This window comes from Neodiprion lecontei, chromosome 1 (genome assembly GCF_021901455.1).
Source record: "Neodiprion lecontei isolate iyNeoLeco1 chromosome 1, iyNeoLeco1.1, whole genome shotgun sequence".
Taxonomy (NCBI): domain Eukaryota; kingdom Metazoa; phylum Arthropoda; class Insecta; order Hymenoptera; family Diprionidae; genus Neodiprion; species Neodiprion lecontei.
This window is the reverse complement of record NC_060260.1, coordinates 32,427,104-32,452,788: the sequence shown is the minus strand read 5'-3', so window position 1 is coordinate 32,452,788 and position 25,685 is coordinate 32,427,104. Positions and strand designations below refer to the sequence as shown.

Genomic DNA, 25,685 nt, shown 5'->3' with positions numbered 1-25,685 from the left:
TCGAACGAAGAAAGATGCACGAAGTGGAAAATGTTTGTTTGTCCGGAAGCAAAGAATGCATAAGGGTTTCCGTCCCTGCGAATACATCAGCCGCAATACCATCCACCCATATCATCCGATTGTATAATACAGGCTTTGAAAACCGTTTATTGCTTCGTTCCCACGACGTTCCGTACTTTTTACGACTACGCCTCGGCGCCGACAAAGGGACGCGATCTAATGGCAAAAACTCAGGCCACTTGGCGATCGTTCTATCTTAAATCATCTCTATTCCGTTGCACTATTCCAATTTTTTTTCACCCTTTATTTCTTTTTCTTTTTCAACTTCGTCTTCTTTCAACTTGTTTTTTTTTTTTAATTTCTTTCTATCTATTCGTATTCCCCCCCCCCTCTCTCTCTCTCTCTCTCTCTGTCTCCTATTATGCGCAAAAGCTCATCTCGCTTTCGACATCAAATCGTGAAGCCTCAGCAGCGTAAGGCATGCTCGTAATTTGCTTCAGCTTTGATTAATCCTTGCGGTACAGTTAGAAAGACGAATATAACAGCTCGAAATTTGCAAGGAATAAAATTCTCTTTTAGCTGTACTTGCGCAGGTGTCGATTAGGCGTATACGTATAAAAGCAGTTATTACAAAGAAATGTGTCCGCGTTCGTTCACACCGCCGAGTCTTGCTGTTTGCAATTTTACCCAATAATATCCCATCTCGGCATAACGTACACATACGTACACGCGCGTGACTGTGAAGATACAGGTACTGAAGCCAGTTGATTAAACACGATTCTGTACGATAATAAAATTTCAACCGTTAATTCGAGTGCTTTTTTCACGTAAGCATGTACAAAACGGCAATAGTGGGTATAATATAAATCATGAAAAGCGAGTTGGTTTTATATTCTACGTACGTAATATTCACGGAAGATTTAACCGAGTATTATCTGCTGGTCACGTTTTACTCTGTTTCCTCGCAGTAGACTTGGAATGAGTAAGAAAAAGAAGTAAAATCACAACGGGATCAATGCGCGACGTTAATTATAAAAATTTGTACACACAACGAATAACATTGTATCATCGCAGAGAAGTCATCGAAGAACCGTGTATAATTTATTTTTATTCCAGCTAAACGCATGCTCTTCCACTTACTGCACCTTCGCAACAGACACACATAATAATTATGGAGTAACAAGACTCTTCCACAATGAGTGTATATCTCTGTATAATATACATCGCGGTTCCTTTTTCTAAACTATTATACGCGAGGCAGTTCGGTTCCCATGATTTCTTTAGACGTTCGCAAGGTAGATTATACAGTTTCTGCGAGATGCTGAGAGAGTACCACAGCAGCAAATCAACGGCAGTGCCTGCAGGATGTATATTATATTGTATTGTATTAGAATGTAAATGAGCGATTGGGCCAAGGACGTAGGTCCCACGATTTAATTCAATTCACTTTCGATTTACTCTTTATATTATACATATACGTGTGTATGTACACGGATATCTGAATTCGCCCGCTGTTTAAAGGCATAATATCCTACGTTTGTTTTCGCCTATTGTATCCGCCTGTACACAATGCCGATTAAAGATCTCAAAGAGCTGTATATGCGGAGAGAATCGCTCTCGTAAAAAGATCCGTCCGTCCTGCCTCCTTCTTATAATATAACCAGCGGAAGACTGTCAGACACTCAAAGAAACCCCGCAGAGATTTCAAAGGCCACGAGTTTTATGAGTTAGTGAAGTGTAAGAAAAAAATAAAAATTTCGACAAAATTCACATGTTTTTCCTGACCTCTCTGCATAGTTCATGTGCATATGTGGGTGTGTGATAATTGAATAATTACCAGATTATAATATGTCTGTAATTCAGGCGATACACGGAGGGAATAAAAGAGCAGATTTTAATCAAAACTGCAGGAAATGTAGAGTTTTTTTTTTTCCGGTAAAGTATACTTGGTAAAATGCAGAATTTATTCTAGAAACAGTGCAAATCATTTGGTAAAAAACATTGTGGCATGGGTATTTTCTTACCACGAACCTTGATGTGTCCCTCTTTTTCCTTGCACTTTTGATTAAAATCGGTTCACTTCCTTCCCTCCGTAGTGTAAAATTGTAAATTTTCTGGCACCATGTTCGAAAATAACTTTCACGTCGTTAAAATAATCAATAGCGATTTTATCGCGAATAAAGCTGGATAAAAATCATGAAGTAAGCCAGTCGTTGTATCAAACATAAGGTGTATTAATAACTGATGTGAAAGCGAAAGTTACGTTGTTTAATATTAAAAACAATATCTATTTCGAGTTCGAGTTTTAGCGAAACTGAAATATAAATCATCGTTCGTCAACGTCAACTTCTCAAGTTACATATGTATGACATATGTAATAATACAATAGCGATGCATCGGTCATAAACTAATAACAGCACGTGCAGCGTTATAAATACGCAATAAGAAAGCCTGGAGAACAGCGCGTTGGCTGAATGAAACGAATGAATGAAAGTCGAACCTCTGTGCCTAAGTGTGTACATACGGACGTATGTACGATGTATAAATACATAACACAACCTGCCGAGAGGGCCGACGAAAGGTTTGCGCGTGTTGAACCGAAGAGCGCATAAATTCCATGTACACATGCATACGTATATAATATACGTGCAACGCATGTGTACAATAACGCAATGCAATTACGAAGGCGATGTCACACCGTTTATACGAGGAGTCCTCGCAGTCTCGTTTATTTAACGTTGCAAAATCGGGTCGAAGAGTTTTCAACATCCGGTTGATTATGCTACACGCGTATGTGAAATACAGAAGACAAAAAAAGGCGTGTTAAAAATTAGGACCCGATCCACGCATGGATTGCAACTGCAGCGCAACGCGCAAAATATATCAGATATATACCGCGTTCCACGGGGGTATACAGGATCGGCGAAATTCTCGTATTATATACGTATGCATACCTGTAGCACAAAATCCGCGTCATGGATATCATCCGAGGGGCGGTCAAGTTATTACGCGTCATTAAACCGCAGTGCGGAGCAACGACGGAATCCTAGCTGAGGAGGAATCGTAGAGATTTTATGACCCTCCGGTGCAGCGATCATTAGGATCGCTTAGACCGTCGGAACTCTATAGAAACGACCCTGTACCTTGACCAGTCCTGCTTTGGATAATCACAGCGTAGAAGCTGGAGCAACGAAACGGACAATGACTAGATCCCATTCCGCCTGCCGTATCCTGAAATCTGAAGCACCGCATTAATATGTTCCTAGGTATATTATACCGGTCACGGTGCAGACACGTGTTAGGTACGTACAGACGATCCTGGATACGATTTGTCGGAAGTATTCGCAGTGTAACATCAATCGTCGAAGATAATATAAATCACACGTATATCCTGTTATACGCACTGCGTCACTGATTATATTTTTATTTTTAGGTGTGTTGGTGTGCGTGCGTGTGCAAACTATCTTACACCCATGCACCGACTTGACGCTGATCTTGACGTTAATCGCGTGCAATCATCTATCAGATTCAAGCCCGGAGTGTGAAAAAACCACTTCTTATACATCCCATCCTGCGCTAACAGAACCGAGAGCGCAAATTACCCATCGCGGATGATCTTTCGAAGACGAGTTTATACATTAATTTTACATACGTATACAGATACGTGGTATGCGTATATTTGTGTGAGCGTAATGGAGGAAACGATGCTATACAGAGAGCCGGGGATCGTCGGGACGAATTATTGTATGTTATAAGAGTACGACAGAGTTCGTTAACTCATTTTTTTACTATTAAATTTATAAAGTCAACTCCGATGTCAACGACGCGTTCAAAAAACGACGACTCGGCACGTTTCAACGATTTGCAACAGTTGAAAAGACCACACAGATCTCTCTCCGTCGGCTGCGTCGACGAATCGCTGTATAAAACGTGTACACCTGTATACGCGTTATACATACGTATATAATGCATGTATAGAAATTGGAAATTCTCCTTCTGGACGAAGGCAACACGCATGATCGAATATAGCCTCAATCTAGATTCTCGAAAAGGTCCGACTGCAATCCGCAGTGTCTGGAATGAATTGAAAATTAATGGAACTAGGCGGTTACGCTCGAACTAATGTTATACCCAACTATTATTACTATGTATTTGAAATCGCGCGCAGAGAAACGAATCTCATAACTCGGTCCACAGTAATCGAACAAAACCGTGGCAGGTACATGCACGTATGTATATGTATAAACAAAAAAAAACTTGTACTGCATCGTAATTATATGCCCATCCATTGTGGATATAGAATTACTACGTATACTTTATACATGTATACGCAGATATATTCCCATTTTTGTATCAGATGATATGAAATTTCAGTAATATCATACGCAAGATTTATATACGAGTATACCGAATTCTTTTTCTATATATTTCGTTCAGTTATGCCTGTATAATTTATGAAAATATCACGTATCACCATAAACTTGTTATACACCGTAGTCATCGAGATAATTCATTTACACATTCACGCACTCAAGTACGTTTAAAAAGAGGAAAAGTAGGTTATAAGGAAGGAAGGAAGGAAGGAAGGAAGGAAGGAAGGAAGGAAGGAAATACTCGACGTTTTACCGGCCAATTTTCTATTTACATAGCCTAAATGAGAAAAGAATAAAACAGAAAATTAACAGCAAAATACGTTTAAAATATGTAGGGAAAGGCGCATTATACACTTCCGTTAAAAATTCAAGATGCGCGGTAGGCGTGGAGACATATTACACCATTCTCTACATCCATACGACGAATGCACATACAGCCTATATGTCTGTATGTATAATACATAAAGACAGTAACTTATACGTCTGCCTTATGCATATCCCACGGACTCGTCAAAGCTAAGACAAACTTAAAGTCCACGCATATTGCACGCCGCATGTGACTTGAATATAGAGGCAGGTACATAATACAAATCTCAGCGGTTAGTTTATACTTTCCCTGACACATATTCGCGCCTCCACACACGCCCGAACATCGCACATACCTACTATACAAAAGTACGCAGGTACAATATGCACCTATGTATATGGAGACGAGTTCTGTCACTGCAACGGCGCCTGTGCCTGCAGTACTTCCCATTTTCCCTCGTAACACAACTTTTTTCTTCGTTCGCCCCCTAATTTGCTTCCAAATAAATAGAAAAATATTATGAGCCAAACCGGAACCCTCCATTCCAAGGAGAAGGAGTGCCTGTAAACATGAACCTCTGGAAAAATTTGACAATCATCGCAATCGTTTTTATATTAGCAACAAACATGGCCCCTCGCGTAATATTTTAGATGATTTTAAAACCCATGTATAAAATCGAAAAAAGAATACAGCCAAAAACAGGGTTTTTCTCAACTGGGAGAGAATTTTCATTACGAGACTCAAATGGTACAGTAATTGAGGAGGACAAGGTCGTATTGGTGGAAAACGTCGAGCATATAATGAAAATGAAGGCGAATTGATGTCTCCCTGTGTGAACATGCAAATTCGTAGATATCTGGTAAGCGACCCCCGGGACGCGTGCCGCGATTTCCTTTCAATGCCGCATCATCATCACCCGCGGAATGTAGTTTAGACGATGTATGTCTGTATATGTATAAATAATAATACTTGGCGGAGAATTTGTCTGTTGCATTTTTATTACCCTTTTTTTTGCTACTCCTTCTTACGATAAATATGGGAAGATATTTGTATTATGGAGACGAGAATTGTACAAGTATTCAAATCGAAAATTATCGTACCGATTGAATTTTCATATCGCACCTACACACAGGCAAAGGCATGACGAATATCGTATTACAGGTATGTACAGTGTACTCTACATTAGCCGCGTATTCTGCATACACACGGTTTTAAAATGTCTGAAATTTATTATTATGTGATCGAAACTATTTCAACTACCGATCATTATCGATGGAGTACCGTGCGTGTGTATGCACATGTATATTGTGCCTCCGATAGTAGTTACGCATACCGTGCCGCACCTTTATGCATGTAAATTTTCTCTGCAATTTGCACTCCAAGGAGAGTCCGCTGCAGACGTCCAGTTGACCGGTAGTGCAAACGTGTTCGTGCATCTCGCGTGTGTAATAACGTATACTCGTATATGCGTAATTTATGAGGAATTTGCAGCTGGAAAACTGTTTGTGCCAACGCGCGCGTATATTAAATAGTTATAGGATTATGCGTAGGTATGGTTTAACATACCGCGAGTTATGCCTCCCATACTCCGAGTATGCAAAGATCCATCATGTATTCGGGGGCATAGGTGTATGTGTTACATTGCCTGTATCTACCAGCTACACAGGCAGACGCAATCTGTATGTGCGTCTCGTTTATTATTTCTCATTTTTTTTCTCTCGCTCGCATGCAATGTGCGTCAACAGCCTCTTATAACAGCTGGGATTTCTTTGACCATAAACTGGAGCTATCGTACGTATAACAATTTCCTACCGAACTTACGGCCTCGTTTCTAGCACTGAACGCACGATCCGAAATATCTGTGACAAGAAAAATTTTATTTCAAGCCGAAGAATGAATTTACAATTAGACACTGAAAATTATTTATTCGGTATAATTAATAATAGGAGACAACGGCCGCCGGGTGTTTTAATATTTTTAGGAGAGAACGTGAGACGTTCGAGCCTTTAACAATAATAATAATAATAATAATAATAATAATAATGATAATGATAATCAGAAGAAGAAGAAGCCTGCAGAGTATTGCATGCAGGACACCTTGGATATAATATGTAATTCAAGATCGTCTCGGGCCCTCCTGCTGCAGTAATTTGTCAGGCTTCGAGGGAGGACTATATTAATACCAGCTATAGCTACTGACAATGAGCAGCACGGTAAATTTTCAAGGTTCGTGTCGTAGCAGCAACAACAACGAGCACGCGAAAAAAACCGGAGAATCTCTTGATCCCGAAGACGACGAAGAACCATCTGTTGATTTACTTAATCTTCGCGACGACGTCGATCCTCTTACTTAAAATACGCCTACTCACGCTTCTCGAACTCATAAATATTGAATATTTTCTGCGGAATTCCACATCACGATAGATCATCGCCGGATCTTTTAAAGCGCGTTAATTCAACTCCAATGCCAAAGCGACTGACAATTATTACATCTAGGCGTACAGGTTTTACATGAATAAAAAGGAAGAGAATGAAAAACATCACGCGTCAACAATTATGTCCAGAAATTTTGATGAGGTAAGCAGCTGTTACGTTGCTTCACGAGCGGATTTGCAGCTTCTCTGTAACGCAGTTTTTCCCGATGCGTTTCTAACAAACGATTCAACAGTACCGCCTAAAAAATTAAAGAAAATCGATCGGTCGTGAGAAGCGTGTAAGATTTTTCACCCGGTGGAGGTAAAGCTGCGTTAATACACTTATATCACGTATCGTACCTACGCGCGCTGATACAGATCGGTTGTAAACTCTGGACGTGCGGCATTCGCTCTCTCAGCCAACGGATCTTTTAGCCATGAATGGGGAAGGAAGGACCGTGAAACAAAGCCGTTAGAGGCACGAGGATCGTCAAGAGCGGCGGGACGGTGAGAAATTTTCGCCCACCAACGTTATAATCGGGGGCCCTTGTACTTCTTTCGGCGTCGAGGCGCCGAGTAAACAAAACTCTATCCACGATTCGAGATGCCACAAGTGCCTAACGGGGCTGCGTCATGGCGCGTTACCATACCTCTAAGAAGACCCTCTCTTACACGCCGGGAGACTCGATCTTTTATTTACAGCTGCCGAGTACAGGTGTTGATTATTACGGACCTGTATTATATGGTCGATACGCGTAGCTCACGGAATATCGGACATTCCGCCGCGAACAGAAACGCGCGGGAACCGCTCGCTTATTGTCAGGAATGAGGAAATTTACAGTCGAGTGACAAAGTTAAAACTGATCAGGGTTACCGATAATTTCCACATTTCTCCACGTTACGTTATTTTTCTGTCATGCGGATACTTGTTTTTTGGTCTTTTATTCATACGTCAATCGTTAAAAATTACATTATACTTATTACACAAAATGTTCGTTCGCTAAATCTGTTGTACGAATTGGAACGTTATAAAAAGAATTTTTGAGTTCCAAATCTGAATATTTTTCTACAAATTTTTCCAAGTAAAATAAGGAGATACCTGCGTATTACAGGTCTTAGGTTGATACGTGTGGCAGCCATGAAAACGGTGAATAAAGGATTCTCCGCTGTTGTTACATCGTTAACGAACCGTCCTAATTATTACACAAATTTTCCGACGCGTCGTTCGAAATTCCGATCGATGATGCATGATCGAATAGGCTGTATTCTAATTTCTTCTCGTCGCAGTCTGTTACACGTATTGTAATACACAAGCGGTACAATAGAAATTCCGGAACACGAAACACTCCTTCTTCTTATAGCGATTGTATGACGTAACCGAGTGTACACAACTCGCGGGGTCTCTTGGCTTGTTTGAGAAGTTGTGTAGAAAAAACGTTCAGACTTTCGTCTATATGCATTATACAGGCCGATACGCGTGCGTATAGGTACACCGTACGAGCATGCGTGTATAATAACTGAGAGCTGCAGCAGAGACGGAAAGGACGAAATTAACGTTGCCCCATAGATTTACTATTCAAACTTTACTCGGCGTTATTTAGTTTTGCGGGTAGAATAAGAAGAAAACTATAGCCGTGTGTACAGATAAAACTCGAATACATCTGTGCAAGCTTTTTCTCTCGAGATTTGTGCGTATGTACACAAAGTTCGTATAGGACCGTTGATAATTCCAGACGGTGTTCGTTTTTGTAAAATAAACGAATCGTCAACCGCACCGCGAACGCACCTGTTCACTCTCGTCCTAAAAGCGAAATTCTACACCCAACTTGACACGCGCGGCGTTTTTAAAATCAGTGTTTAGAATCGCACGGCTTACCGGTCAAAAACTGGTCCTCGGGCCTAGGGAGGAAACTTCTAATAACGTAGACGGAGCGACTTGGCCGATGCTCGGAGATACTCGGAGATCGCGGGCGAGCAAACGGAATGGATCACGAATGAACGGAGACCGACCGTCGGAGGTTTCTCTAAAAGGCGCAAAAAGATGTCGAGAAATCGAGTCGATCCCATACGTGGATAAGACGCGAGAGCAACGCGGTTGAGTAGCTGCAGGCCTTACGCGCACCGATTTCAAAGTCGAGAGAAATTCTTGAAGGAGTTGACATCGTGTCGGAAATGTCGAGAAATCGCAATTCGGCGAGACGGAACGATTAATCAAAGATAACGGAGACGCGTGGCGAAGAAGGAACCGGAAACAGAGAGAGAGAGAGAGAGAGAGGGAGAGAGGTAATCAAGATTCCTCTTGTTCGAGATCGTGTGTTAAATTTTGTTCAACGAAGGTCGAAAGGTTAGACGAAATCCTCGATTGAACCGCGTTCCGTGTACCCGCCTGTGTGCGATTTATAAACGTAGCGAATCGATGATGCGGATTATAGGCGGAGGTTTTTACGATAAAATCCTATCCAGCGGGGGAAACTTTTCAATTGTTGCAAAATTCTCAGGGTCGGTTTGTGGAAGAGCTATTATATTGGAGGAAACGTGATCTGGTATTGTAGGTACTACCAGGTCGACCTGATCAACGAGGGCTGAACGAACGTCTCAATGCCAAATCTGAAGAAATAACGAAAACTACGAGAGTGAGACCTTGTTAACGATGCCGTAGTCACAAAGCCTATTCAGAGGCGTGCAGGTATAATACGGATGGATGGATATGCGAGTAATTAATAGTCGGACACCTGCGGCCGCCGGTTTCGTCATAATCATTTGCCTCGAAAAACCGGCGTGTGCTAGTTTATTACGGATATTTAAGGTATCGCATATGTAGATGTGCCGTAAATCGTTTTCTCGTCGTTCAGTAAATTAATTAACCGCTACTTCACCTCAAAACGCGCCGGAGTTCAAGGTGGAGAGAATAAAAAGAAGTAGAAGAGAAGAAATAAGTAAATAAAAATAATAATATACCATATACTTAATCGCCTATAAATTTCCACAATTTACTGGCATTGGAACAGGGAGTTACGAGGTTTACCTCGTACAACATTAAACATGTAGCATAGTTGACGACGACGACGACGACGACGATGATGATGAAAAAAGGTAAATATCAAGCATACGAAATGAAAAGAAGGATGGAACAGTTTTCATTTAACCTCATAATGCTCACCAGCTATATTGCAGACACTTATGTATATATCCCGCGACGACGCGACTTGTGTTCAATCCAATACAAATCACCACGGTTTAACACACCTGTAGGATCCACTCGACGCACCTCAATAATTTCGACACTTTTCCGCGTATTAAATATGAAATATCAACGCAATCATCCGTCTGGGAACAGACGCGTTTACTCAAAGGTCGATCTACGGGCGTTTCGACGCACAGACACGCCGGTCACAATTAACAGTCGTTGCAATTTACCGCCCGGTAATTACCTCCCGGACTAGTACAACCGGATCGTGATTAAAAAAAAAACCACCTCGCGTAATATTACGCAGAGGTAACGCGTAGCGTGGGTTTATCTCGAGGGGCGTGTAATGCCGCGTGAATCTGTGTTTACATTCGACGACGAAGGAAAATAAAGCACGCGCGACGACACGTGTGTGACGCTCAAAGCCTGAGCGGCAAGTGCGGCCCTAGACGTAAGACGGCAGTCAACAACTCCTTTTCCCCCGGTAAGCAGCAGCAGCAGCAGCAGCGAGGCGGCAACCGACGAGGATCAAAATATGCCGGGGAAAGGTCCGCGCGAGCGTCGATCCTTATGGCTTCTACGGTAAATTCCGAGAGATTTTTTTATTCTACCCACTCTGGACGCCTTATCAGGAGGCATTTTAATGGACGGGCGAAAGAAGAAGAATCACGACGAGGAACGGAGGCAGTAAACCTAGCGCGATTAATTGCTCTAGCTTTCGCCGATTCCTCGGCTGTTTGTGCCGCGGCTTCGGTTCCTTAATAACACGCCGTGCTTATTATATGTATACAAAACACTTCGATCAAACGATTGTATGTATGTATGTATCTACATTGTACATATGCTGTAACGGTAACGCGAAAAAAGTAATGAGAAAGGCGAATTAAATTAGACGTGCGAAATTGAGAAAACGAAAAAAGCAATTTATATAACAATTACGATATTTGCCATATTGGATTCGAGCAGATATCTCATATTGAAATACGGATGTATATGAGTAAGAAAAATAGCTCGTTGTGTTACGAGTGCGGAAAGTGGGCGATTTGCGACCAGTGTTGTAGTCACAAGAGTCAGCTATCGCCGATCCCCACGTGTGACACTCGCTACTGTTTCAAACACCTGTGAAGGAAAGATTGATTCGAGAAGCGAACGAATGTAATATAATAATTTGAAATAAGTGGATCAAAGGCAATGCAAACTTCAGTTAGTGTCCGTGTGTAAAGTCAAGCTATTGAAAAGTGGGCATGCCCCGAGAATGCCCTAGTGTGTAAAATTGAGAATTTCAGTTGAGCACCTGCGCCAGCGTTGTTTTACCGCACTGTTCAGGTATGAGGTATTTTATGCACGTTCCACAGGCTTCGAAAATCTCACTTTCCAAGCATTTTGTGTTGGAAACAACAGATCTAATCGGGAAATCGTATAACACACTTCAAGCCGATCTGGTTATTGACTATCAAAAAAAAAGGACATAGTATTCGAGGGTTCAAGAATCGAGTGGATCTAACAAGCGTGCGGTGAATTACAGGCATTTCCATTCGTTGGGTACGGTTTTTGAATTCGGATTGAAAAAAAAAAACGAATTTTGGAAATATGGCTGCTACCGCTTCGTGCAACCGAAAATATTTACGATAATGTTATAAATTATGCTTTCACATTATGCCGCTCTCCATGACAGTAAGTATAATTTCGTGAAGATCACGATTTTACATGTTTTCAGGTCAAAATATATCGCTAGCCTCAAATAATTTCGTTTTAATTACCAAAATAAATTTCTGCGGCTCTTCCCAGTTTCTCAAAGCAGAAATTATTTTCATCGTTATTATTATTAATTTTTTTTTTTTTTTGCGCACTTCCGTAAAAAAGGCTTAGCAAACTACTATTGGTATATTTTCGGTACTTTTCTCATTTCAAAATTCAGTTTACATCGTATCCGGTTCATTTGCGAATGCATTCAAATATTGCAATGAATTTTACATAGTTTTTGTAAACTTAGCCACAACATTAAACTCTCCTCTTACTAGCTAAATGAATCCAACAAAATCCCTTTCGTAATGCCCTGCTTTGACGGGGAAGAGTTGCATGTGGATTTGGAACTGATGAATGCTGGACTGGCTGCCATTTCCGTGAAGGAACAAAACGCAGAAGATACGCAAGAAGAGGCCAATATTAGGCACAGAAATTCATTCTGGAATGTCCACCGTCCAGAATTGTCTAAGCTAAGTTGGGCCGTCAATCACACACCCAAGAACATTGAAACTTACTTGAAAAATCATGCTGAAAATCGAGATGTTCGTAATGATTTGTTGAACTGCAATATCTCACCAGCAGATTTTAACCAATTGACAGTTAGTTTTCAACATGCCTTTACACGCGGGGACATGAATATGCATAGTTTAGTTAAACATTGTCTGAAACTGAACTTCAATGATTTATAGGTGATTCATGCAACTTCAGACCGGCATGCAAGTTCTGATCAGAACTATTTGCTTACATCCAAGCCGCAAACAATTCAATTCAATGATGACGATTTAGCGTCACCGACAACATTACATAAAAGTCGGGCAGAATTTTGTGTCACTATTGGGAGCATCGAGGAGAAATCAATTCCAGGTAAATTATATACCGTAATTTGTTGGGACTGGTTTATCTGTTCCTTACTCCTTCTACCAGAAGCAGTCTTCGTAATGCAGATGTTTAAGCTCGAATAATGCTTTGTACGGGTAAAAAAATCCATGACGAACATATTCAAGTAATTTCTAATCGTCAATATCTTTTACAGAGACTTCTGAGCCCTCCAGCTCAAAAATCAGTGAAGAGAATACAATGACTTGGAATAACAATAACAGAGCAAGCAATTCTAAAGTATGTAAATAAATAAATGTTGCATCGAAACTTAGTTTGTTATGGCAATTTTTTGTCTCTCATTTAGGGAAGTATGCAAACATAGAAATGTGGTTACGCAATCAGAATCCAAATAGGGACAGTCAGGAAATTTTGATAAACGACATCCAGATGGGACATCAAATACTTCGCAAGAAATATTAGTTGCACTAATGGATGATACTGTAGAGCGTAGAGCAGATCTTTAACTATGGCTTGAGTTTCAAATTAGTACAAAGAGAGTATGTTATACATATCTTTCTGGTGTCGCTATTATAATTTTTTGTGGTCCGGAAATCTGGAAATACTACAAATCTGTTAATCTCCAACTCGTCGGTTTATTTAGACTATTTTTTATCTATAATAAAATTTCAATATTTAAAGTGTAAATGTAAGCTTGTGAATAAATTCGTCACAGGGATTTTGGCTGCAAAGTCTTGGTAGATCTGCAGATTTTTAATTTTTCATTAATGCTAACTTAACTTGAGACGTAATTAGACCGTTACTAATTACATCTTCCTTTCTGGCACATATGAAGGTCATTACGTGATTTGGTCAGAAAAACGAAGAAATATTGCTCTTGAATATTTTAAATAAAAATCTTGACCTGTTTTTCAATGCAGAAGCACGTTAATTAAGATGACATAGTTTCATTTGATTAGTCCATGCATATTTTCATTTCTTTAATGATATCTATTTTCAGGAACAAGTAATTTCTTCCAAAACTGCTATTTTATAATCGGAGACAGACGTATATACAATTAATATTGTCTACTTTGCGTATGCAATGATTATAAACATTTTAAATATGCGTAATCGATTCACATATTATTTGTGCGGTGGCCAAGTCCATTGGTTAGCAGGTGCTTCTTGGATCAACGGTTCCCAAGGCTTCCAACCTAAGAACTTTCTCGCCAAGTGTAATTCGTTTTCAGCTTGTAGGATTAATTCTTCAGCTTGGCCACAGTTTATGGCTTTTTCAAGGTCTGGCACTTTTAGATTCTGAAACGATTTAAATCCTATAATTTGTCAATATCTTTTTTCTTACCAAGGTAACAAGCATATCTTTTCAATAAACCTTAATGAAAATCACGATTTTCGACTTTACGCGACATCATTCTTGATCAGTTTATAATTTAATAATCTTCCAAGAATAACTATTAATAAATAAACTGTGCAATAATAGTTACATTTTTCACATGAGCAGCTCGTTCCTTAACAATTTTCTCCGTATTGATTCTGTAGGGATAATCCTTGGGCATTTTATCGACGGCTCTAAGAATTTTACTGTACAACACTCCCAAAGTATGATGTGGATTCGGGGCAACGGGCACCCTGGCTAAATTTGTTGACTAAAAAAGAGAATACTTGATATTGAACATTTAAAAAGCATTGAATATACTTAAAAAGGCTTTAAAAAGTCACAGCTCTTTTGGAATATAAACATACGAATCAAATGTCTCAGTCATGAATCTTATAGTTGTTAGTTAGTCGTAAAGAATCCTTCCATCAAACAATGATAGGACTTCTGTGATATTCTGCAAAGTACTTTAGTTATCAATTTAAAAAAACAGAAGCATGGTAATACAACTTGAGCAGTTAGCGATTTTATTATATCTCACAATCAAATATAAGCAGCCACGAGCAGTTACCTTTCTTTGACTACATCCATCCACCAGAGACAATGTCTAACTGGTAGTGAATTTTGCATAAGTGAGTCTCGAAAGGATCGATGACCTTTATAGTTACTGGCGCAGCAATAAAAAAATACGTTTAAAACGCTCCAATTCTTGAAAAATACCGTTTCTCAACGCGTATTCGAGAAGTGATTAATATGATATACAGGTTATGTTGTGTAACACCTGACGTTATTTGCCATAAAGAAAAATTTGCAAGCCCATTTCTAAGAAATACCAACAATTCAACTATGTTAGACATTTACCTTTTTCAAAAGCCCAGCCATATTTTACGCAAATTCTGAATTCCTCGATACTTTGCACAAGTTTTCAGGATTAATTGAGACTACGGATCGCACTCTATCGTCTGCTCACAGCGTCTGCTTGAGACGAAAAACGCAAAACGGTCTGCGCACCGCGTAGACGACGAAAAGAAAACAGGAAAACCGGTACTTAACCTCAAACACGGATCAAATAAATCAGTCGTCGTTGCAGCTTGAATTTCAATCACTTCAGTATATTGTCCGAAAGTGTCGTTGAAATGGAGCTCGATAGTGTGAATAAGGAGATTCTAGTGGACCTGGAGGAGAAATACGTCAAGGTTCGAAAGCTGCTGGACGAGCACAGTAAATTGGACCCGGAGAGTGAGCCGTACAAAAGTAAATATGCGGCAGCCGATATACTCAAGGAAATGCAGATTAAACTTGTGAAAATATTAGACGACAATATAACAGAACACGACAGAAATATTGTGACAGCAATGCTTGCTGTTATCTGGCTCAATATGGGGATAATTTCGGTCGACACGGAGGAATTGGCAGCCGGTGAAGAGCAGCTGACCAACTGCGTGGACCTTTTGATTGACCGAGAACTGAGACCAGAGGCAATATTAGTTATACTTAGTGCTCTGAATCAGCTGGGAATACTCTGGGCCCAGCGAGACAATCCAAAAACATCCCAGAAATATTTAGAAAAAGCTGAAAAAATATACAAGGATTTTACTGCGATTGAAAAAAGCGATAGTACCAAACCCGTACTTATGGCCGCATTGTTCAATCTGAAGGATGATGACGATGACACAGACGCTGAGGAAATAGTCGAACGACTCCACACTCTGACTCTCTACTACTTGGCGCAAATCTATGGAACCTTAAAGGATCACCTCAAATCCGCAGTCTACTGCCACATGACTCTGAAACGTCAGTTGAACCACGAAGATCTGGATTGTGTAGACTGGGCCTTGAATGCTGCGACTTTGTCCCAGTATTTTATGGAAAAGGGAGGGTTTAGGCAGGCCAAACATCACTTGGCTGCAGCTTCATATATTCTGCAAAAGTACGAGGATGAGTTGAGAAGTTTGGACGATACGGAGGAAGTGGTGGCAGCAAAATGGGAAACGTTCAGACATAGAAGCGCAGACGTCGCCAGGTGCTGGGCAAAATATGGGATCCTGCTGTTGAGTACATCCAAAGAAAGGCTGATGCATCATGCCGATGATGAAACGAGCGAAATGTGCTCGGAGATAAGTAGGATGCAGTTGGATGAGAACTCGGGGGTCACTGAAGAATGTATCGAGAATTTAAGATTCACAAAGATAGAGAAAGAAATTGAAACTATTGCAAATCAACTGACAGACAAATATGCTTTGGACTTCAACGATGCCAGGACGATATTTCTGAACTCCCAACAATGGCTTGATGAGGCAAAAAAGTATTACACATTGGAGAGTCATGCGTCGGATCACGTGCAAGTGATACAAGACGTTTCGCAGCTCTTTAAATTCTTGTCATTCTTTGAAGAGGATGAGGATCGCCAATCTAAAATGCACAAGCGGCGGGTCGACGCCTTAGAAAAGATTGTTACAGAGTTAAATCCACAGTATTACCAAACTGTGTGCAGGCAACTATGGATCGAACTGGGCGAAGTTTACTGCGATATTTTAGATATTAAGCTTGAACGTCTGCAAGCGTCAAACGAAAGACCGACCGCCCAGGCACTAACTAAAATCAATAACCTTGCCAGGAGTGCGATTGGAAACTTTCAGAATTTTTTAGATTCTCTGGTGGATCCAGCCACTCACAATTTCCCAGACAAATTTTCCGAAGATTTAGTTAGACCCGCTTTATTTGCTTACTTTTTTTTGGGAAGATTGTATTATAAAATCATAACACCTGACAAACATGCACAGCTAGAAAATCTTCGAAATAGTTTGAATGCCTACAAAGCGCTGATTGGCTACTGTGAGAAGGATGAAAAAGCTGCAGAATTGATGAGCGTGGAATTGAGTGTCTGCAAAGACTTTGTTAATCTTTTACCATTGAAAATAGAAAAATTAACTAGAGAATTGGTATAAATATGATGTCTTTAAGGCAATAAAGATTCATATTCATTTCTTGCTTAATACAGCTTTTTTTGCAAAACATTATTTTAATAAGTTTGTATTATAAGTTATTGAAACTATACATTTTTTACGTAATACTGATATTACTCTCTGTACCTAACAACTCATTAATCTCACGGCTTCATCTGACTGTGTAAATCTGAACATAGGTACAGGCAGTAAAGTCGGTACTTATATTTCTGAAACTGAAATAAAAATACCATGCTTTGTGCGTTTACATCTTACAGTTTGAGCGTATGGTGCTAGTATCGAATTAATTAACGGTTTCGTTACTTTTGTGCTATTTCAGTACAGTACTCTCTATACAACATGAAAAAATGCAATAAAATCCTATCATTCCGAAAGTGAATTTTTTCTTCTACATTGATCAAGGAACTTTCTCCGACAAAGCGTATTGCAAAAAAAAAAAAAAAAAAGTTTGTATTACGATCTTTAAATTATTCGGGTATTATTAATGTACCTGCACATACTTTTTTCTCTTTGACGTGGATTGACAAACTGAAACAAAATTATTTATGAGTATAAAGTAATTTATCAGTTAATTATATTTATCACATATATTTATTTTATATACAAACCTTGTAAATACCAAAGATTGTGCGAAATCAATAAATGCTTATCACAAATGCTAATGTTTTAAATTGAAATTTACATAAGAATTATAGAAGAGATGATATTTTGTTGTCTCTTACATAATTTATGAAATTGTATATACTAGACGCAAATATATTTTCAATTATAGCGTTTGGTAAATCATTGCTGACAATATTATCGGTTCAACAATCATTGAAAAATGGTCGGTAGATTGAATTTTATTGGACCTTGTAAACGGCAGAGGCCCTGTTTATATGCAAAATTAAGATGTGTTCTTCGATTATATCTGAAAATAGATGACTTGCTTGGGATTTCAGAAAAATTAAATTTTATACCGTTCACTCTTGACATGAGCTGTTTAGTGAAACTTAATACAAAATTTATTTCGTATCGTTAAATCAAGTCGAACTAGGAACTCGTATCTTTTCCAACCTGTTTCAAAAAATTATAATTACAAAAACGAAATACCAAAAACGTTGTTAATAATGTTGTGTTAAAATCATAAAACTTCATTTAAAGTACCACACTGGAATTATTATACACAATATTCAATGTTTTGTATCTGTTTCAAAATACTTTGTTTCCTTCAACTTGATGTCGAACGAAAATTGTTTTTTATAAAAATTATAGCAGGTAAGTTTCTTTGGTAATATGATGTAAAACAAACATCATATCTGAACTGAGTAACCAGAATCATAATTCTTATTATACAATATACAAATTTAAATGTGGTATGTACCCAATTTCAACCTAACATTGATTTCGAACCAAGTTGTTGTGAACATAACACATGCAACTGGAATTTCCGCAAATCCTACTACAAAACAATAGATATAAACTTTTTCCTAACAACTGCAGTAGTAATGCATTCAAATTTTCTTTCAGGGCGACTCAAATGGTATTTTATCAATCAATATCAATGAATTTTATCTCTGTATTTTAACTTCAATAGCATTGTCGTTATGTCAATAATAAATAACGAAAATCTAGTAATCATATAATATATCCTAATATTTTTACAAGCAGGTACGTATGATAACTACATGTATTTAAATCAAAGGTCCCGTCGAACCTGCTTATCCTACTTAGTATCTAATTGGGTGTTATGTGTATGACACGAAGGGAGGTAGGATGTTTATGTATCATTTGCCACCTGCTTCAAAATTAGTGTATATGTATATCCTTTACGTTTTAAGTTAGCAATACCAAGTATTTGCTTTAATTCTATCCGATATTCATTTAATGATAAAATCTTAAAACTTAAGTAGAAACAAAATCTCGTCTAATTCACAAAGTTATTCAAATTGACCTTGCCAGCAGGTACAGCTTTGTATCAACCGCGATTCGATGGACAATAATCATTCGATGAATTTTAAAAAATTGCTCTGAATAAAAAGACGCTCGAGAATACTTTAACTGGGACGAGTCATCTTACGCACTTGAGTCCTCGCTTAATAGAAATAATAAACCATTATGACCATGTTTAAAATCTAATAGCTACTCAGATTACGATCATTGATTGCCGAATGTTTAGATTGTCTGTAGAGTGTGAATACTGAGCTGTAAAGTCTTTAATTCTGTTCGAGATAATTCTTCCTCTCAACGCTACATCCTCGATGCAAATTGGCATTGCTAACACCTTATTGAACAAAATAAAATATCAATCTCTTGAACAGGTAGTTAATTTTAATCAATAATCATTACGCTAGCACACTTTAGGTGCTGGTGACCCCTTTTCGTGCCACAAGTAAATTTAGTACAGGATGCTTTCTAATGTATCCAACAGCCTTTTTATGGGTTACCATTGTAAAATCGTAACCGTTACACTGGAGGATTTTATCATGCATTCTTAATCCTGACTTTGCTGCTGGCGAACCTTCGTGGACTTCCGTTACATAGATCCCCTGGTAAAAATTTATTCGATAGTGAAATAAATGAAGAATAAGTATAACAAATACGTTCAAACTCCATATAATTCAGAAACTGAGAAAACTAAGGGCGTATGAAGACTCAGATAATCAGTTCCAAGTAGTCAAACTGATAATTAGCTGAAGGATAACAATGAACTGCATTTGCATTTTGTTCTGACACCAGGGATTAAAATTCAATTGATGACTGCACATACATCACGATAAAAGTTTGTCATGTTTAAAATATGCCGAGTTGTAATTTATAAGACAATAGACTAAGGTAGATAAGGTGGGTAAATTATCATACATTGTCCGTGTAGCCTTGTGGACTTTTTCTAAAATCCTGATCGATACCTCCACCTATTTTCAATCCACATTTCATCACCTCTTCTCCGTTGGCATCAATTTCTGCTTCTTTGTGAAGCGTGATAGGGATCTGGAATGGAGAATGGAATATTTATTAGATACGTACAAGTTGGTTTGAGGAGTTTATTCTTGTTACGAAAAAAGGTATAGAATGTTATTCTCTGGTGTAAAGTGAACAGCAGAAATGTACAAGTGTTTATAATACCGGTAAGTTCAGCTACTGATATCAGCAGTTATCAAGTACTGAGAAGCTAAGTGTATAGCATTAAAAAAAATTCCGTTTGGTGATAACCGATAGGCTACATGCTTGTCCTTAGAAGCAATTAACTGTGGGCGATGAGCTGTCAACAGAACTCAACCGGTCAGTTCTAGACACACCTCAAAGTGCCTTAGAGCCCAAAATCATGAACAATCCGATATTTACTTTACTTTAATTTCGAATAGAGACAGCATTGGGCGCGTTCGAAATTTAGCAGAATAAGAAAGACGGACTCGCGGTCGTATGAATATTTTTTTAAAACAGGAAGTGTTTTGAATGTGCAAAAAACATCCTGATTATACGACAGGCAAGTTGGAAGACTTGATACTCACGCTCAGGCACTCCATCGCCGTCCCCGCCTGGTGTTGAAAAGCCATTTTCGCACACATCTTGAGCGGTTTTTTTTTATCTTACCGGTCACCTAAAATATTATAAACAAAGCGAATACGTCCGTAAATTGCTTAGAAGCGCGTCCGTAAGTCCGTCTCCTTCTCGATCTGTCTGCTGACAACAGCGCAAACCAAGTACAAACTAGTGACGCGAACGCTGAAATCAGATATACCAACCAATTTGGTCGTGTGGTGTCGCCTTTGATTGCTACCAACATCGAAACGTCACGCCCCCAATATCCCATCACATCCGCTGTCGTGCGTGCTTGGAATTAAATATCGAGTGTCGTTTGTTTCTTTCTTACACAGCTTTACGCCTAGCTCTTTTTCGTAGTCAGGATGGCCGACGACGAGTTCGACGGAGACGAGTAAATATGCTTTTTGAATTACTATGCCTCTTTGTGTTTATGGATTTTCCCTAAGATCAATAAGCACATGTCAAAAGGTTATGTTCGCTGCAGAACGTTTTCACGTGTATCACAAACATCGCGCCCGTCGTTAACTCGACAAGAAGATAATTGCTCAGAGTTACTTGGAATCCCAGAGCCCTTTGTTTCTAAAAATTTTTATAGTTATTTCTCAATTTATTGACTTGTTACAGAGTGGTAGACGACTTTGATGATGTAGACGATGATGACAACATCGAATTGGAGCAGCAAGAGGAAGATGGTGAAAATATAGAACTCTTAGCGGCAGGCGATACTCAAGGCAGTGTTCAAAAGTCAAAAAGAATCACAACCAGATATATGACAAAGTAATTAATATATTACTCATACTTGCAATATTTAGTACTGTTTAAACTTTGTCGAAAGTTTATTTTTAAAACTGGACTTTCTTTAAACAGGTACGAAAGAGCAAGAGTATTAGGAACACGAGCGTTGCAAATAGCGATGTGCGCCCCTGTAATGGTCGAACTTGAGGGAGAAACTGACCCACTCCAAATAGCCATGAAAGAATTGAAACAGCGAAAAATTCCAATAGTTATCCGCCGCTACTTACCTGACAATAGTTATGAAGACTGGGGCATCGATGAACTTATTATAATAGATCACTAAAACACATTTTTAATTTCTGTTCAACTCCAGATGAAATTCACATTTCTTAAGTTAATCATTTATATTATGCCGCTTTTCTTATAAAAATGTTGAAAAATAACGTAATAATTCATTTACAACCACTTCAGTTATTCTATCCTCCCTGTCTTAAAATCTACAATCGAGAGTATTCCCAACACACATTAATAATTGGTGACTGTCATTATAGCGTTTCAGGAACTATATTTTGAAATAAAAATATATTATTTCTTTAAAATGTAAATGGATATATATAAAAAAAAAGCTGTTTACAATAAAGCACGGCTGGTGACGAAACAATTCAGACAAGAAAAAAATCTACATTTTAGAACAGTATACAGCCAAAATGGAGTAATACTGAAATCCATGGAGTACAGTTGCAGTATATGTATAAAATAAAACGGAGCCCGATTATCGCATGAGGTAATTCATTGATGAATGCTGGTCATAAAATCTAAGCTACATCTGAATACGTTATTTGATGGGGACATTTTTCAAGGTACTAGACGTAATCTTGCCCCCGTTCTTTGTCAACAGCAGATTGCCACTCCATGCAGCTTCTCCACTACCGTTTACAGCAAAATCAGCCTAAAAGATAATTCCATTATTGCAAAGATCGAATGGGAATTTGATGTACAGTAAAATGAAAATGATACAAATAATTACCTGAAGTTTGTCCCAGACTTTTTTCTTTGGGTTTAAAACTTCATCAGGTGACCCATTTTCATAACCCTCCACCAGAACTTTATCTCCAGCAGCACTGTCAGATGGTGGTTGTAGGGGCTCTACTTTTTTCGTAGGCTCCTCCCTGTTTTCAACAACGTGATAAAGATTGAATTTTTGACAAATCATTGATCCCAATTGCTTACTTGACTGTATTCGAATTTTTTGAACTTACACAGAAGCGCATAAGACCATTCCATGAGACTGAATTCCTCTAAGATTTGCAGGCTTCAGATTAGCCAAGACTACGACCAATCTGTCCTGCATTTCTTTGAGGGGCACATAATTTGCCAATCCGCTTACAATGGTACGAGGACCACTCGAATCTCCCAAATCAATTTTCTCAACATACAAAGCATCAGCATCAGGGTGCTTTTGCACTTCAACAACCTTGCCCACTCTGATATCAAGCCGAGATGGTATAATTTCCTCGATTTGCTCTGTAAAATAATTCTTTGCTCTTTATAGCTATGAAAACCAATACTCTAACAGTAAGCGATTGGTAAAATGAGCGAGCACAAATTACTTACTCTCTTTCTGTGGGGGAGGATATGCTTTACTGTTGAGCCCTTTTAGCTTAGGGTCTTGCTCAAATTCTTTACGAATTGGGTCCAAAAGCCTATTAACATAAATTTCAACTGCGCCCTTCAAATCACCAGGATGAATCACTTGTTCAGCAAATGCTGTTTCGAGATCTTCATATTTGTCAAATTCAATATCACCTCCTGGAAATTTGACAATCATTTCAATAATGCTTAGTATAAAATATTCTACAGACATGCAATTGAAACGGAGTATAAATTTGAAGTTAATAATTACTTACCAAATTCTTCACTACGTTTAACAACATATTTTTCACCACCTTTCATCAGTGGAAATACAACATGCTTTGAAAATGCAAGGATTCCATTCTCAGTAATATTACCAGGCTCACAAAATGCTTTCTTGAGCTTCTTTTTTACAGCTGCAGCACTATCTAGGAGGTCAATCTTTGTATCTTCCTCGGATGATGACATTTTAGCTCCAGTCAATCCTGGAACTGCGAACATAGAATCCGAACTATATGGATATTCAATTACCAAACAAAAGAAGTTCAGAAACACAAACACTACACAAGGCCTTACTCATAGGATTCATCAGATGTACGCGTTTTTCATAGCCGAGCATGGGAAGATATTTCTCAGAGAAAGTAAAAATCTTGCGTTGATCTACACCTCCAAATTGTGCATCAACCTTAAGGTACTCCTCATCTAATGCCTGCAAACCAGGATAGAGCAAACCAGAAAGCAATGCATTTGCAACTTGCTTTACAACTTCAGCTCCAGCTTTCTTTGCATCATGCTCAGTTACCAGAGAGCTTAATCGATATACATCCAAGGTGTACTCTCTGCAAATATGCATGCATGCATAATTCATTATCATGTCATATGACTATTTTTCCGATACTGGAGTATTTGAGTGATAACGAGAAAACGTAACTAAGAACAACATATCATCAGTTGAAAAGAATTGCAATAGAATTCACTTTCAAAAATAAGAATACACATCAATTTCCATTTTCAGTATCATGCCTATGTCATAAAATAAAAAATATCTTACTTAGATAATTGATAATCAGATCCCTTGACGAACTTTAGCTTGTCGAGTGGAACCCCGATGGATTTCAGCATGGCTTTGATCACAGCTTCGTAATACTGAACTCTCAAAGCTAGGAGATCCCAAGGAGCTTTCATATTGTCGAGATAAGCATGCAGATCGGCAAATAATATTGTAACTTCAACTCCAGCACGTAGAAAGTCAGCAATCTTTGACATGGGTGTAAAATATCCAACATGTGGTCTGCCAGTAGTTGCAGTGCCCCAATATACCTTGAGGTCTCTTTGCTTTAAGATTGTTTTTAGCTTCTCATCACCCAACCATTCGGATAAATTCCTGGTGATCAGGTGATGCTTTTCTTCCCACGTCAATCCACTCATTTCAAAGAAGTGGTAATAACTAGTTCTGAAACAGAGGTATTTGTTACTGGTTAACCAGACGAAAGCAAAAGTATTTAATTTTCAGTATATGGAATGCCTGGTAGGATACAATTATATCATAAATACTTACAAGTACTTCCAAATGGGATACGTAGGGATAAAATTGAGGTATCGCGACTATTATTGAATATAAAATGAATGATTGCAACAGTGTTACAAGTTTATTCCTAAGGTAGGACAGAAAAATCTATTATGCAACTTTATTTTTTTTTGACAGTAGGAATAAAATAGCCAGCCTCTAAAATCCATATGGAGTCTGTATCAGGGTTAGATACCTTCTGACTACTGTCGTGCAGTGATTAATATAATGAGCAAAGCTTAACGAGGGGGAATCCTATGGGAAAATCCAAATTCATCGTTTCTTCCTAGAAATTTATCAATTACTCGCGCGTGCGCGAACTGCACGTGCACAGCTGTCAAATAGTACGGATCTGATGCAATATACACACAAATGTATGTGTAGCATAATAAAGGTGTGTGTTACTCACCTGACTAGGAAACTGTAATAAGCCGTACAATCTAACGTACAATATGTGAAACGTTAACCATATTATATTACAGTTGCGACGGCATGAACGTTAAATTACGCTGACGAATATGATAAGCAAACGTATGTGAAAGGCATTTGAATAATTTTCTGACGAAATACCGGTGGGATATTTTTTAAATGTGAAATAAGGAAACCAAGCTCAACTAACCTCTTTACCGTCCAGCTCAGTATTCACGGTATCTACACGTGTAATTAGCAGAAACTTCAAACCGGTATTAAGTCACATAAAGTGACCGCTGCGCCCCCTGCTGGACCTGAATCGTACCTTTGAGAGTGTTCAGTGAGCAAAATGGTAAATTTAAAATGAAAAATAATAATCAAGTAGGAAGCTTTTCACAACGCTTTTCATTATAGTCATTTATAAGTCAAAGTAGAAATTACGTTGTGAAAAAATTTTGTAAGTTCAAAATTTACTGGAAAACGTTTGACAAAAAATGATCTATCATGTACTTATGTATATCTTCAGTCAACGCTTGTACGTAGCTCACCACATTTTCAAATTTTGCCGCGTAGTGTTGCTGCTCCTGCGCTACCTTCAGGGTACTCA

The 25,685-nt window shown here is 38.6% G+C and overlaps 7 protein-coding genes across 12 annotated transcripts in view; 3 read left to right on the top strand and 4 right to left on the bottom strand.

Moving 5' to 3' along the window:
- Positions 1 to 10,724, bottom strand: part of LOC107218590 — a 51,041-nt gene extending 40,317 nt beyond the window's left edge. For all 3 annotated transcript variants that reach the window (XR_006905839.1, XM_046746294.1, XM_015656512.2), the window contains exon 1: positions 10,255 to 10,724. The gene's annotated coding sequence lies outside the window, so the exon portion shown is untranslated. The remainder of the gene's footprint in view (positions 1 to 10,254) is intronic.
- LOC107218492 lies at positions 9,388 to 13,714 on the top strand. Of its 2 annotated transcripts, XM_046746302.1 has the most exons (5): positions 11,246 to 11,607; positions 11,807 to 11,955; positions 12,303 to 12,626; positions 12,717 to 12,891; positions 13,061 to 13,714. In XM_046746302.1, the coding sequence occupies exons 2-5, from the start codon at positions 11,938 to 11,940 to the stop codon at positions 13,153 to 13,155; spliced, it is 612 nt and encodes a 203-aa protein (XP_046602258.1). In that variant the 5' UTR covers positions 11,246 to 11,607; positions 11,807 to 11,937; the 3' UTR covers positions 13,156 to 13,714. The 2 variants fall into 2 exon arrangements, with proteins under 2 accessions (XP_046602259.1, XP_046602258.1); XM_046746303.1 differs by lacking the exons at positions 11,246 to 11,607; positions 11,807 to 11,955 and adding an exon at positions 9,388 to 10,187.
- A 95-nt stretch (positions 13,715 to 13,809) lies between these two features.
- On the bottom strand, positions 13,810 to 15,259 carry LOC107218654 (NADH dehydrogenase [ubiquinone] 1 alpha subcomplex subunit 5). The gene is made up of 3 exons (XM_015656590.2): positions 15,104 to 15,259; positions 14,352 to 14,513; positions 13,810 to 14,163 (listed from the first exon to the last, which is right to left on the bottom strand). Exons 1-3 carry the CDS (start codon positions 15,122 to 15,124, stop codon positions 13,990 to 13,992), a joined length of 357 nt encoding a protein of 118 aa, XP_015512076.1. The 5' UTR covers positions 15,125 to 15,259; the 3' UTR covers positions 13,810 to 13,989.
- LOC107218643 (KIF-binding protein) lies at positions 15,249 to 18,263 on the top strand. Its single transcript, XM_015656579.2, has one exon. It carries the CDS (start codon positions 15,379 to 15,381, stop codon positions 17,188 to 17,190), a length of 1,812 nt encoding a protein of 603 aa, XP_015512065.1. The 5' UTR covers positions 15,249 to 15,378; the 3' UTR covers positions 17,191 to 18,263.
- LOC107218699 (tax1-binding protein 3 homolog) lies at positions 17,781 to 20,903 on the bottom strand. The gene is made up of 3 exons (XM_015656666.2): positions 20,700 to 20,903; positions 20,050 to 20,178; positions 17,781 to 19,736 (listed from the first exon to the last, which is right to left on the bottom strand). The coding sequence occupies exons 1-3, from the start codon at positions 20,754 to 20,756 to the stop codon at positions 19,548 to 19,550; spliced, it is 375 nt and encodes a 124-aa protein (XP_015512152.1). The 5' UTR covers positions 20,757 to 20,903; the 3' UTR covers positions 17,781 to 19,547.
- A 56-nt stretch (positions 20,904 to 20,959) lies between these two features.
- Positions 20,960 to 21,911, top strand: LOC107218692 (DNA-directed RNA polymerases I, II, and III subunit RPABC2). The gene is made up of 3 exons (XM_015656654.2): positions 20,960 to 21,124; positions 21,358 to 21,510; positions 21,601 to 21,911. The coding sequence occupies exons 1-3, from the start codon at positions 21,096 to 21,098 to the stop codon at positions 21,809 to 21,811; spliced, it is 393 nt and encodes a 130-aa protein (XP_015512140.1). The 5' UTR covers positions 20,960 to 21,095; the 3' UTR covers positions 21,812 to 21,911.
- A 329-nt stretch (positions 21,912 to 22,240) lies between these two features.
- On the bottom strand, positions 22,241 to 25,374 carry LOC107218666 (tyrosine--tRNA ligase, cytoplasmic). Of its 3 annotated transcripts, none has more exons than XM_015656617.2 (8): positions 25,287 to 25,374; positions 24,152 to 24,553; positions 23,677 to 23,939; positions 23,376 to 23,591; positions 23,083 to 23,277; positions 22,728 to 22,992; positions 22,496 to 22,637; positions 22,241 to 22,417 (listed from the first exon to the last, which is right to left on the bottom strand). In XM_015656617.2, the coding sequence occupies exons 2-8, from the start codon at positions 24,526 to 24,528 to the stop codon at positions 22,304 to 22,306; spliced, it is 1,572 nt and encodes a 523-aa protein (XP_015512103.2). In that variant the 5' UTR covers positions 24,529 to 24,553; positions 25,287 to 25,374; the 3' UTR covers positions 22,241 to 22,303. The 3 variants fall into 3 exon arrangements, with proteins under 3 accessions (XP_015512103.2, XP_015512126.2, XP_015512111.2); XM_015656640.2 differs by lacking the exon at positions 25,287 to 25,374 and adding an exon at positions 25,077 to 25,266; XM_015656625.2 differs by lacking the exon at positions 25,287 to 25,374 and adding an exon at positions 24,659 to 24,942.
- Between the last annotated feature and the right edge of the window lie 311 nt (positions 25,375 to 25,685).